This window comes from Manis javanica, chromosome 1 (assembly GCF_040802235.1).
Source record: "Manis javanica isolate MJ-LG chromosome 1, MJ_LKY, whole genome shotgun sequence".
Lineage (NCBI taxonomy): Eukaryota > Metazoa > Chordata > Mammalia > Pholidota > Manidae > Manis > Manis javanica.
In genome coordinates this window covers 21039878-21053923 of record NC_133156.1, presented here as the reverse complement: position 1 = coordinate 21053923, position 14046 = coordinate 21039878, and the positions used below count along the sequence as shown (strand labels likewise).

The 14046-nt window shown below is 51.4% G+C and overlaps 1 protein-coding gene across 1 annotated transcript in view; it reads right to left on the bottom strand.

Moving 5' to 3' along the window:
* Positions 1-5471, bottom strand: part of FREM2 (FRAS1 related extracellular matrix 2) — a 138791-nt gene extending 133320 nt beyond the window's left edge. The window contains exon 1 of the mRNA XM_037012052.2: positions 204-5471. Coding sequence (XP_036867947.2) covers positions 204-5328 — 5125 coding nt within the window. The 5' untranslated portion in view covers positions 5329-5471. The remainder of the gene's footprint in view (positions 1-203) is intronic.
* Positions 5472-14046: the final 8575 nt, after the last annotated feature.

Here is a 14046-nt window from a genome sequence, read left to right as displayed (position 1 = left end):
TGCAGAGGGACGGACAGCAAGAAGGAAGCTGTTCTCCCAGGAAAGAGAGCCCGGAAGGCTCCCTTGCCTTCACAGCCCCTGCCCGCCCTTCTCCTGGACTCTTATCTGGAGCTCTACTTGGGAAGTTCTCAGGGATCGCCGCATCCGCAGGCAGCAAGACCTGCCACGTCCTTTGGCTGCGAGGGAAGGGGAGAGAGCCGTACCTTGCGTAAACTGGCTGACGCTGTGGTTGCCTCTGCCCAGGTCCAGGAGGTATCCGTGTCGAGGGGCCTCCGTCACAACAAACCTAAGAGAAAAGTGTAAGCTGTCTCTGTCCTCCACTTTCAATATTTTACTTGTGATCATGAACCCCAAGTGGCCGGTGGCCAGAGTGTGAAGTGTAGAGGCCCCTTTGTTCACTGCAATTTTGGGGGCTCTGTTATCAACAGCTAAGACCTGGATCTTCATCGTTTGGGGTCTCCTTGTTTCAAATACGGTATCAGGAAAGACATAGAACTCGGTGTGGGAGCCGTCCGTCACCGTGAAGGAGAAGCTGTCTTCACTGGACTCGGTGCCGTCGTGTCTGTAGCTGATTAAGTTGTCATTCAGGTCTTGCTTGGTGAACACCACGGCCGGCCTGGTATTGTTGAACAGGAGCCGCCCGTGGACGGGCACCCGCGTGACCGTGAATTTCAGGAGTCTGTCAGGGGTATCTCTGTCTTCGACAGTGAGTTCGAAGGGGGTGATGAGCTTGCTCTCGCCTTCGCTGACAACCAGGTCATGGATCGTGACCACCGGCTTTTTGTTGTCCACGTCGCTGATGGAGATACGAAATGTCCGGAAGACGGGGTTGTGTCCGTCCGTGACCTGGAACTCAAAGCTGTCCATCTTCACCTCATCGTCAGCTGTGTGGACGTAGGAGATTTTGTTGCCCGCCAGCTGCAGCTGGGTGAAAGATGTGACGGCGGCTCCGGGCTGGTCCGAGCACTCCAGATGGCCTCTCGTGGGGGTCCTGGTGACGGTGAAAACTAAGTTCTCATCGGGACTGTTCAAGTCACTCGTGCTTAGTAGGTCCGTTGTGAGGGTGACTTGACCACCTTCTTTCAAGGACACCCCCTTACTTATCACATCAGGGAAGACGATGTCAGCGCTCCCAATAGAAACATAGAAGTAGCGATCTATGAGGGCATTGATTCCGTCGGTCACGTCGAATTTAATGAGATCCCGAACGCCCTCTTGCCCCAAATGGACATACCGGAGTAAGTTTCTGTCTACCTCGTCCTGGGTAAAATTCATGCCCAGTGTGAGATTTTCAAAGTGGCCAGCAGGTTTCTGTCTTTGTAGTGAGCCATGTGCTGGCCCGTAACGAATAATGTAAACCAAGGATTTGTCTTCAGAGTCTAAGTCAGTCGCCATCAATATTTTGCGGTTGATCATTTTGGTCTCCCCAGTTTCTATTTCTAGCCCATTATTGATGGCCATTCTGGGGGTCTCATCATCCACCGGGATCACCATGATCAGGACCGTCCTTTCCACAGAGTGCTTGCCATCTGTTAGTTTAATCACAAAACTGTCCTCCTGGGACTCAGAATCGTCGTGCTCATAAATAATGCTGGAACTTTCTATGATCTGGTCCAAGGCGAAACTTTCGACCAGAACCGTGCCATTGATCAGCTGGTTCATGATGTGACCGTGAGCAGGAAACTGAGCGATGGAGAAAGTCAGGTCGTCCGGGGGAACGTCGGCATCAGCTGCGTTGAGGATGGGCGAATCAATGACCAGACTCATACCTTCCATCACCAAAAATTCCCGCATGAATATTTCTGGTGGTTCGTCATTGGTGGGAATGATTACAATGGGGAAAAAGTGCCTCTCTGAAAAGTTAATGCCGTCAGAACAATGAAATAGAAATCGGTCCTCCACAGGCTCCACGCCTCTGTGGACACTCTGGACATAATTAATATGGCCCTGCCTGAGGTCTTTCAGGGTGAAGGCGCTGATGGCGATTCCTGCTCTTGATTTTTCCGAGCCTGGTGCTGGGGCCATGTTTTCTACATAGCCTGAGGTGGGCTGCGTAACTATGGTGCACAAGAGGTCGTCGCTGCGGGAATCGGCATCTTCGGCACTTAGATGTGTTGTGGTTATAGGACTTTTATTACCTTCTGTTACTATAAACTGTTCACCTAAAGAAATTTCTGGGGCCTGGCTGTCGACGGGGAGGATGGTCACCCACACGGTAACTCCTTGGATGGCACTGCCACCTAGTCTCCATTCCTGAGACACATCCGAGAGGCTGAGGTTGAAGGAGTCCGCTTTGGGGAACAGCCCTATCTCACCACTAGTGTGGGCGTAGATGACGGCACCCTCCAAGATGTCTTTTTGTGTAAACTGCTCGGCTGGAACTCCACTGACCAAGATCTCTCCGTATAAGGGTGGGTCTTCCAAGAGGAAAGTCAGCATCAAATCGTCAGTATCCCCATCGGTCCCCCTGATGACACTGGCGGTGACTGCAGTGGCCCCGTTTTCTAAGACATCTAGATAGGACCCCAGAGTGCCAGCGGGGAGGTTCGGCACGGGTGCCTCCCCCTCCACCGGACGGACGTTCACTCGGAGGGTGATGGGCACCACGTGGTGACGGTCGCTGACCTCCAAGGAGCAGCTGTCTGCCAGGGACTCATCCCCGTGGTGGGCGTAGGAAATTCGACCCTGTTTTATGTCCTCCAAGTGGAAGGTGCCCCCTACAGGCAGTGTCTGTCCTGACACCCTCATGTGGCCATGCTTGGGCGCCTGCGTGAGAGTGAGAGAGATGTGGGCCACGTCAGTGTCCACGTCATTCACATGCAGCTCGGCCTCGCTCAGGACGTGGTGGCCCTTCTCCTGAATGGTGAAACCTGTGTTGAGGATCTCAGGTGGCTGGTTGTCCACTGGCTGCAGGTAGAGCGTGAAGGTGCCTGGAGTCACGTTCCCGGCTCCGTCCTCCACCAGGAACTGGAACTGGGCCACGCGGGCAGCCACCCCCAGCTCGTGGTCTGGAGGTTGATAAGCAATTTTATGGTGGTTGATCTGGGCTTGGGTAAAATGCAGCACCCTGACTGAGGGGTTGTCGGTCAGGACCAAGGTGCCCAGCGGGGCTGGTGAGTGGTTTTCGTCTGTGTCCATGGGGGGCTGGGTCACCGTGTAGCGCAGTTCTCGGTCATCTGTGTCCAGGTCGGTGTAGTGCAGCCACTTCTTCCTCAGCGGGGTGAGCTGGGATTCCTGTGCCACCATGCGAAGGGGGCAGCCGCTGCCCGGCTCCGGGGGAAGGCGGTCCATGGGACGGATGTGGATCACGAACCTCTGCGGCCCAGACCGATTCGGGGGGTCATGGTCATCCTGGACGTGGAAGGTGAACTGGTCGGTCACCGGCCTGGGACTGTGGGGTCCGGAGTGCCTGTAGAACAGCCGCCCCTCCGCTATGTCTCGCTGCTGCCACTCTGTCACTATCTGCTCGTAGAACACTCCCTGCTTCCGCCAGGGGCCCCCGACAAGCTCCTCCTCATGGGGAGGGTGAGTTTGGCGGAGAAGCAGGTGCCCTGCAGTCGGGGAGGGCGACTCCAGCACAAAAAGCAGCTGAGGGTCCTCCGAGTCCATGTCAGTTGCACTCAGAGCAGGAGGCAGGATGGGCACCGTCTCACCCTCTGCCAGGGTCAGCCCTGTGTTGGCATTGAGGACTGGGGGCTGGTCATCCACGGGCACTAAGGTGATGGGAAACAGGAACTGCACCTGGTGCCTGCGTCCCCCGTCCACCATTCGAAGTACCAGGTTGTCACTCAGCGAGCCATCTCTGTCGTCGTGCTGGTAGACCACCCGGCCGGCCGCCAGCTCGGCCACCGTGAAGGTCTTGGGAGCAGGGCCGCCGCCGTTGGCCCCCAGGAGCACCAGGTGCCCGTGCCGGAGCCCAGCCACCACCTCCAGCCGCACGGCCTCCAGGTCATCCTCGTCGCTGATGACCAGGTTGTGCGGGCCGCTGCCTGCAGGGCCCGTGAGCGGCCGGGACTGGCCCTCGTAGAGAATGAGGCCGGTGTTCCGGGTGACCACGGGGGCCAGCGTGTTCATGGGCTTCACCACCACCATGAAGGCGAAAGGGTCCGAGGCCGCTCCCTCGGGGTCCACCACCTCCAGCTCCAGCTCGAAGAGGCGCTCCCGGTCGGCGGCGTCGGAGGGCGGCTGGTAGGCGACCTTCAGCAGGCGCAGGTCCCCCTGCGTGAAGGACGAGAGGGGCAGGCTGCGGTCGTCCGTGCTCACCAGGCAGCCCTGGCCCGGCGGCAGCGGGGCGGTGACGTTGAAGACCAGCAGGTCGGGCGCGGCCTCGGCGTCCTCGGCCGCCAGCACGTCTGGGGTCAGCGCGGTGAGCACGAACTGGCCCACCTCCACCACGAGCATGGCCACGAAGCTGGGCTTGGGCGCCGTGTTCTCCGCGCCGCCGCGGATTCGCACCAGCACCTGGAAGTGCTCGCGTTTCAAGGCCGGGCTGCCCGCGGGGGCCCCTCGCGAGCGCAGCTCCACCACCATGGGCACCCAGTCCCTGTCTGGGGAGCGACCGGGCGCGGTGTGGCGGTAGCGCACGCCCAGCTCCTGGAAAGCCCGGCAGTCCACGAGGAGAGGCTCCTGGGCGCGCCAGGGCGCCTGCGGGTAGCCGAGGAGCTCGCCGTAGCGAGGCGGCGCGCCCGGGCCCGACAGGACGCCCACGCGGCACTCCTGCGTCTCGGGCTGGTAGGCGAACCCCAGGCTCCGCGCGTCCAGCGCATTGCTGGTGCCCAGCAGCTCGTCCACGACCAGGGGCAGGTTCCGCGTGACGACCTCCAGCTGACTGAAGACCACCTCCACCTGCAGCACCAGGGGCAGCACCGCCGCCCCGCCCGGCGCGTCGTAGCGCAGCTGCAGCCGGACGCGGTCCCGCGACGGGCTGCGCGCGCCCAGGTGCGAGTAGCGCACCTCTCCGGGGCCGAAGGCGCACGGGAAGCGCCGGGGGCTCAGGCGGCCGGGCCGCTGGGCCAGCGCGTCGTTGTCCAGGACGGTCACGGCGCAGCGGTCGCCAGGCTGCACCTGCAGCACCAGGTCGCGCGCCGGGTCCAGCCACACCTCGCGGCCGAAGGGCACCCGGAGCCCGCGGTTCGCCAGCACGATGGCCTCCTCGCCGGGGACCCCCGCAGCCCCCGCGAGGTCTGGGGACAGCAGAGCCGGGCCGGGGGCGGCGCGCCGAGCCGGGACGCGGCTTACCAGCGACAGGAGGAGCGGCAGCAGCAGGCGGCGCGGCGGCGGCAGAGCCGGCGCGAACCCCGCGCCCCGGGCGCCCCGGGCGCCGGGCATGGTGATCGTATTCTGTCCAAGGAGCCCGAGCCCGCAGGGTCCCGCGCTGGGCTCAGGAACCGGACCGGCGCCCCGCGTGCGGCGGAGCCAGGCGCTCCCGGGAGGCCGGCCAGCCCCGCGGCTCCGTGGCGCGGACGCCGAGTCCCCGCACGCCTACTTCCCGGTCCTGGGACGGAGCTGGGAGGGAAATCCCTCCCCTCGCGCCCCCGACTCCGGGGCTCCCGGGAGGCCAATGGGCGGCGCCGGGAGGAGGCCCCGCGTCCGGGGTTGGGCGGCGATTTCTGCCAATCAGCTCCGGGGGCCGCGGGGAGCGAGCCGGGGCGGCGCCGCAGGTGGTCCTGGAAGCGAGGGACCCGCGGCCGGGCGCCTCCCCGACCCCACGCCCGGCTCTGCGCCGCCCGGGCTGCGCTCCAGCGGGGGAGCCGGGCGCCAGCTGCCGGAGATGCAGGGCTGCCCCCAGCTCAGTGGCATCCCGCGCGGGGGTGGTTATTTCTCACCCAGACTTGCACACCCAAGGGGAGAGTTAGACGCCAGGTCGCTTGAGTTGGACTCAAAGCCCAGAGCAGTTTGGGGAGAAACTCTGGGCCACATGTGCAAAAGGAATGAAATGCCAGGGCTGGGGAACCCCCGGCCCGCGGCTGTCTCCTCGCACAGGGCAGTGGGCACAGGCCCGGGACTGGTCAGTTTTTAACAAGCCCCTCCCTTGGCGACCGAAGTTCCGAGTGAAAGGAAAACGGGGCGTTTGGAATGCGTGGGAATCGCAGCCGGTCGGAGTCGAGCCTCCCCCGGGGCCGAGCTCCGGGGAGTGCAGCCCCGGCTCCCCCAGGCCGCCGCCGCCGTCAGGGTAGCTGTCCCTGGAGACGTCAGACCAAGGACAGACTACACCCGCCTGTCAGCATCTCGTTTCTTTGCGCGCCAGGGGGACTGGCAAATACCCGCAGGGCGGACGGCGGTGGGCTGGCTCCCACGGCGGGCAGCGGGCTTGCGGGGCGGGCTCAGCCCTTCCTGCCCCCTGGCGTCTGTCGGGTTCAGAGCGGGTAGATTCCCTTTGTGAAAGTTCTCTAACCGTCCCCCGCCCGCGAAAAAAGGACGCTCACAGTTAAACCCACCCATTTTCAGATGATTCCCGGGCACTGTTGCTTATCCTGATCAAATATTCTGTGTTGGATTATGTTCTATTACCTCCAATAAAACACACCGGGTTATTCATTGGAATATAAAATTGGAGCGTTGGTCATCCTGCCCTTTTCCTGCCTAAAGATACTTAGATTTGGGAAAGAAAGGCGTGTAAGAAACTGATATTCCCTTTTCAATTTTAGGCTGAATGGAGGATGTACGTTGCTACCTGGGTAAACTTCAGAAGCAGCATTTACCCCTTTAGCCCCTGTGTGTCTGTAGCGAGAGCTCCTCTGTTCAGGATTAATTCCTGCCTGACGCGTTCATAGCTATTTTTCCAGGCCACAGTACAACATCTAAGTATTGCTGTGAAATGTCAGATTCTGCTCCAGAGGGCTCGCTGGGCATTTTCTGACCCTGGGAGTCAGAGACGGAAAGTTCTGAAATCTTTCAAAAAGAAGCGAGAGAAAGAGGCAGCCGGAGGTGGGACATTAATACAAAGGAGCCATTCACCCAAATACACTAACAACATTTCGTTAATTGCATGTTAATCGAACCCATTCTACATGCTTTTTGCACTTTGGGGACCTTTTAACTCCTGCTTACCATTGGTGAATGATTCCACAATCTAGTACACAATGAACACTCAGGAACATAGAAGGGATGTGGCCAATACGGTAAACATAGGAATATGAAAATCCTCAGTCAACTTTTCACCAACTTCCAATTTGCTTTGGCATTATTATTTTATAATTTATTATTGCATCAAAATTCAAATTTCAGTGACAAGGGAAAATTCTATGGTTTCCTATTCACAGAGAAAACAAATAGAAAGATGCCAAGCGAAATAGATGGCCAGTTTCAGAAAAAGATTTCTTTATATGTTATATTTGAAATTCTGGTTATGTGTTGTGATTAAAAAATGCCGCCAGGGAGCAAAGGGTTGCTTATTCAGGCATTGTGAGTCTGAATATGTTCCGACCAGAACCAGACCAGCAGCCTGACCCTTGATGTTCCTGAGTGGCTCCACAGTTTTCTTTCTTCCTTTAAAAGCGGAGTTCTGTTTGCCTAGCAAGCCATGATAAGATCAGCATCTGAAGTATGGTAGCATGCCTGGAGGGCAGAGTTCAATGTTTTGTTTCATGGTGAGAAGAACAGAGCCCCACATTTATTTCTAAGTAGCCTAAGGAAATCAATAAGCTATAATCTTCTTGACTTTGTAATTTAGTCTGCCGTGGTTGAAGTGATGGAATGATTCTTGGGAATTTTAGTTTTGGATGGTAAATTTCTTAGTTATTTGGGTTTTTTAAATCACACAGAGAATAAAACATACTGCTATTTGTTTAAATATACATTGGTGCTCACTGATAAAATAGTGAAATGTTACGTTCTCATTGGAAAGCAAATATTACTGATGATGAAGATGTCTCTTTAGGATAATTAGCCCAGTGTTAAAAGATTTCTGTATTTAAATTAGCAAGGAAATACTATTTTACAGCCAACATTCTCCATATCATAAGGGGTAAAATAAGTTGGCAAACTTGTAATTTTTTTATACAAGATTAATTCTTCTGTTCTTATTTTCTTAAGCATTTTCACACTTCCGGTACAGAACTCCCTTTAAAATAAATTCTTAAAGTTGTTTAGCTTGTGGAAAACACACAACAATGTCTCCTCAGATCAGCTTAAAGCTAAAATTATTCATTGTTAAAACTCAAGTGATTTCTGGCCTAAGGTTAAGCACCGGAGAACATTTTCCCTAAAATATAGGAGGCAATGTGATGAATTTAAGATGCAGGCAAGATATTCAAGTATGAATTGAGGGCCAGTGTGGGACTCTAAGGTCAGACTGGAACTAAAGATACATCTAATTAAACTGTGAATGCCACACCATCATTACAGCTTTATCTCACTTTCCTTATGTGCCTCTATGGTTCATTAGACTCCAGGAGAGGAGATCACCTTATAGGCAGCTCTAGTCCTTAACAGATGAATGACTGAAGCTTTATGCCAAGCATCTTTAATGGTTCTCAACAGAATTTTATTCTTTGATAGCTTCAGATCCATGGCTCGCCTAGAACACCAAACTTGACTGACATCAGAGCAACACTAAAGGGGTTTAAGAATCCTGGGCTGATTGTTCCAGACTTTTCTCTGACATCTCGGACTATGTGACTGACAGCAATTCACTTTGTTTTGCAGTCACAGTCTCCTCCCCTGTACATGGAGGGACTCAGTCTTTGCAGACAAATTCTCCTTTGGCTCCCCTACGACTTCAGGGTTTGGGGCTATAAGGCCAGATTTGTGAATGTCCTGCCATTTTGCTTCATCGCATTCTGAGGTAAAAGGCAGTAGTTCTCATTCTTGCTGCAAGAGCTGCCTCTGTTAATAAAAAAATATGTTACTATTACTAGGTCAGAAAAGTTAGAACTCGGAGCTCACGCCCCTCACTAATGGGTCATTATTATGGAATAAAAATTATTTCTTTAAGAAATACATGGAACAACATATGCATTCACTGACGTGCCCAGCTTACATACATCATTAATAAATGTTTTAAACAATGGGAAAATTAAAATGAAAAACTAGCCATATAAAACTAAATAATTTTTGTTATGAGGATAGGTGGATTTTCAAGCTGGATCTATTACACACAGCATCACCAAGCCCTAGATTTCCCAGATAAAGCTATGCCCAGATGGAAGTCTACCAGGGAGAAAGAAGAACAGAGGACTTGCGGGCAGAGAACCTTGGTTTGAAGCTGGCTTCCCACTTGCTCGCTTGGAGTTCAGGGAAAGCTGTCGCCTTCTCTAAAAATGTGGTTGGGGAGGAGGTAGGCAAGGGGAAAATACTGCCTGGACTATCATGAAGGCCCTGGAAAAATGAAGGGAGACAATGTCTGTGTTTCTGTGTATGTGTGTGTGTGCAAAGTTGGAATGAAGAAAATTGGTGGTTGTTTCAAACGCCTTTCTATATCCATAAACATACTGGTAGATAGGGAGGTAGATAGATAGATAGAGATATTTTCCAAATTTTTACTAAGTAAAGATGGCAAATTCTTAGTTTCTCTTTGGTTCTTCATGTCCCATTTTCTGGACTTATTTCTTAGTTTCTTATTAGTGAAAAACTGAAACATTTGATTAGGAGGATAAGAAATATTAGTTTTTCTTGCTTGCTATATTTCTAGTCTTTTTAGTTGCTTCGTCTTTGGTTAAAATCTTGCTTAATTTCTCCTATTTTATAAAAAACAACCTCCCTTAAAAGCAATACCCCTTCAAACAACACACACATCTCTCTCTGAATATTTCTGAATCATCTATATATTCTATTCAACTTTTTCACGAGAGTTAAAAATGTCTTGTAAGGTGACTTCCACCCTACAAGTCACCTTGACCGCGACCCCCTCACTGACTGCAGGAGTCATGACTGTGGAGAGAATCCACGCCCACCCTGTCTTTCACAACTCCCTTCTCTTTACACCCCTGGCTGTCATCATCTGAGTCCAGGTCACCATTATTTTTCTTTTAGGTTCCTTCAAATATTTACCGTACAACTGTTGTAGCGGTCATTTGATACATTGCTCTAGAAAAGACAAAAGTCTATTTTTTATCGTAATATCCTGCTCACACCTTTCCTGGCTGCACGTGCCTATCCGTGAGACATGCTCTCTTCATCCTCATGTTCCATGCCCCTCACTCCGGGCTCCGTGCTCAGCCGCACATTGTTTGGGGCTGGCATTTGCTGTCTTGCTTCTAAATGTTTGCTCATCTCACATTGTTGCTTTTACTTTCAGTCACCATGCAACGTTCTCCCTATCTGCCTGTGGTAATCATTCGGAAATTTAAGACCCTCACAGGCCATTACTTCCCCATTTCATAGGCGAGGAAATTGAACCAAAGAGGTAAAGAAATGCGTGATCCAAGCTGGAAAAGAAGGGAGATTCCTGACTCCAACTGCCAGGCCAGCCTCTCGTTCCAAAGCTCCAGTTCAGCCTTTAAGGCTGACGTCAGACCCTTCCTCCCCCAGGGAGCCTTTGTTCGTCCGCTCAGCCTGGTGTGAGCTGTGCATCTTTTGGGTCTTGCACCCCCTCTCCCCTCGCACCATGTACCTCTGCTTGTCTGTGTCTCATGAGACCCTCTTCCCACATGCTGTGCTGTGACCACCTCACTATTCCTCTGCTGTTTCGAAAGCATCTCGAGCACACAGCTTGTTCGTTCATCCGTTACCTCCATAAAGATCTTACTAGATACTTTTATGAGGCAAGGTCCTATTTGATCCTTTCCCAAGCAATTTCACTTGAAACTACTCAGGCAGATTTCACATCAGCTTCACCAGGTACCCAGGTATGTTCTTCAGTTCCCTTGGTAGCAATCAACAGAAACAGATTGGGGCTGAATGAAGCAAAAGGGAGATGAAAAGAACCGGATCGCTCCCATACATCCAGGAAGGTGGCACCCCGAGGCTCAGCGAAGGGAATATCAGTCAAAAAGCCCAGGCCGCCAGAAACAAGGCTTCTGCTCGGTCTGGTCGGGTGGGGACAGCCCTGCAGCCTCTGCTGGACGGCGGGCCCTGCGGTGACACCTGCACCCCGGCCAACACTGGGTGTGGGTGAGCAGCCCTGCGACCTTCCGCCGCTGCTCTCGGAGCACATGGATTCTCTCTCTGTCACTCTAAACTCACAAATCCTGGCACAGCTGGATTATCCGAGCTTAAGTCCTGGGGTCACGCCCTGGCTGCGGAGGACATGGGGGCGGGGGAGTGTGGGGGTGTCTGGGCGTTGGGCTCCCTTTACCACCAAGAGGTGACAGGTTAAGTAGCAACATCACCAGCTTATACTCGGGAAACCTGAGGCCGGGCAGGCGCTGGTGGCTTTTTTTTCCAAGTTCATGCAATTATTGATGAAAGCAGAATTAGGTAAATTAGATGAAATTATATTAAACGGTCAGAACCTAAGTAGTCTGACTACTACTAGTTTGGTCTTTTCTTTTTCATTTTAAAATTGTCATTTTTTTTTTTTTACTATTAAGAACATTTGGCAAAACCTTCCTGCTATTTTCTTATTCAGCGGAAGGGCTGCGGAGCACGGCAGAGGGGCAGGAGGCCCGTGGCGGACCTGCAGGCTTTGGTAGCAGGGTCACTGGGCGTGTGCACGTGGGAACCTACCTCACACAGTTGTGGAAACCCCTCTTGCAGAGGAAGGTAACACACAGTGGAGGGAGAGGGCGAGGCCGGGTCGCGGTGGCTGCAGAGGCCGGAGCCCAGCCAGCAGTGAGAAGCTGGCACAGACAGACAGAGGAGGCTCAGCATGAAGCCCTGACTTGGTACCGTTTAAAAGAGTTTTCCTAAATATTCGGCTGTGTCACTTGTGAAGGTTTTTTTTAAGCCAATGATCCTGGGGCATTAATATCTGTGGACTTTCCACTTGTAACTTTCAAGCAAAACTCAGAATGAATTGGAATTTAAACAAGAGTTTTAAACAAGAAATGGCCACTCAGCTGAACCCAGGAGAACTAATCAAAGAACAAATATGGGAAAAAGCTCTTCTCTTACTGGGAGTGATGTAAATTAAATATAATTTTAGGGGGTAGCTTCTGCAGCTTTCTTACAGCAATTCTATTGTTTGACTCCATGGACGGGCCTCCAGTGCCCAGGGGGGCCCACAGTGTGAGGTTTAGCAGGTCCCCTGTGAGACAGAGGGTGCCTACTGCCCTCTGCTCAGAGAATTAAGCTCTATAAGACAGTAATACAGGGGCTCAATTTAAAATAGGAAATAAAGATCTGTCTAATTTCAATACGAGATCAATAGTGCATCACACTTCTAGAGGGGGGAAAATTCCTCATTTTAATAGCTTTAAAACACATTTAGAAAGTCATAATAGAGAAACAAGCACAGATTTACTTTCAGGAATTATTACTTAAGATGAAGTAATTCTTGAGAATGATTCCATTGGTAGGTCACTTAAAATTTTCCCATAATATTCTCTTTTCTTTTCTTTTTTATTTACAAATCAATCTCTAGACTCCATTTTTCAACAGTTTTCTGGCCTTTTCCTGCCAGTACGCTGGTATCTTTAGGCAGGTCCCCCAAATTCCAGCTTCCCAGCCCTGCCTCCCTGTTGAGACGCCAGCGTGTAGCTTTGGCCGCTTGGACAGATGGCCGTTTGGCTGCAGTGGTGATACTGCAGGAACAGAAAGCTGGCTGCTGTGGGTGGCAGCCGGGTCTGTCATTGGAAAACTGTCATCTTTAGAAAGCCCGTCCTTTCGCACAGCTGGCCAGTGCTTCCCTGAGATTTCCATCTATTCTCCTCTCTGGCGTGGAACGGATTCTAGCTGCTCCTTCTTCCACAAGACGGCTCTTCAGGTATGTGAGGTCAGCAAGCTCCTCCCCACCATGTTATCTTTGCTCCAGGCTAAATACTGCTGCTTCACTCAACTGCTCTTTGCAGCCCGTTTCCCAGAACTCTCTCCATTTTATTGGCTGTTTTTCTACATCTCTTTGAAAAGGTGACCCCATGAGCACAATCCCTTTCTCCAGATTGCATAACAGACAAGTGACAGGGCTGGGATTTGAACCCAGGTAGGACAGACCCAGTGACTGGGCCTCTCCACACTGGACTGTTCTGTCTGTCTGTCAACACCATGCCTTCATTATTTGTGGCTCAAGGATATTTTGAAAGTAAAACAAGCTACATTATCCTGCTAAAGATAGTTTGAAACAGCAGAAGGCAATTAACTGGAAACATCCAAAGCTCTATTTTCACTCGTTAAATTCTCAGGAAAACAAACAAAAAAACAACAAGAATTAAAAAGGAAAAGAGAAAAAATAAACATGCTAAGTTATGGAGGGTGTACTCACTGCTACTACCCTTGTTGGAAAGACTAGTTTATTGTTGCGTGTCAGTTAGTTCCCAGTGAAATGATATTTTTATTCCTTTGTCATTTCAAAAGTTTATCCTAGGAACGAATCCAAAGTTGAAATGAGCTATGCATAAATGAAAATATTTATGGTAATATTCTTGATTTTAAAAGTCACAAAGGGAAGCCCAGTGTCTAAAAAAAAGAAGGGAAGATAAATTAAAATTAAGCAGATGGATTCATTTTGTTGGTATGTGTATTTTAAACCTTATCATGATGTGGGATCACAAGATGGAAAATTTATAATATTAAGTATCTGTGTTTTGGTTGCAACATATAAAAATAAAACATATGGACAAGAGTTGGAGGAATGTGGAAAAAGGAAAATCATTCTATGGATAGGGTGTGGATGCCATATTTTTCTTTTCAGTTGCCACATTTATTGAATTTATAACAAAAGAAATTTTAAAATTAAAGAGTTTATTTAGATTTGTTTCCAAAGTTACACCGAAGTCTTTTGAAACATCAACTGATGTCCCCTTGTGAACTGAATTCGCACACTAATTCAACATTCACAAGCCTGGATGGATACTTAAGACAGAGACTGACTGTGCTACAAATCATAATTCCGCCTGTTCCTTCTCTTACAAGCTTGGCTGTCACGTTAATAGCAACTGTTAAAATACAAACAGCATGTACGATGTCCTATATTTTAAACATTGCTGCCGGGAATGTATACATTTTCTT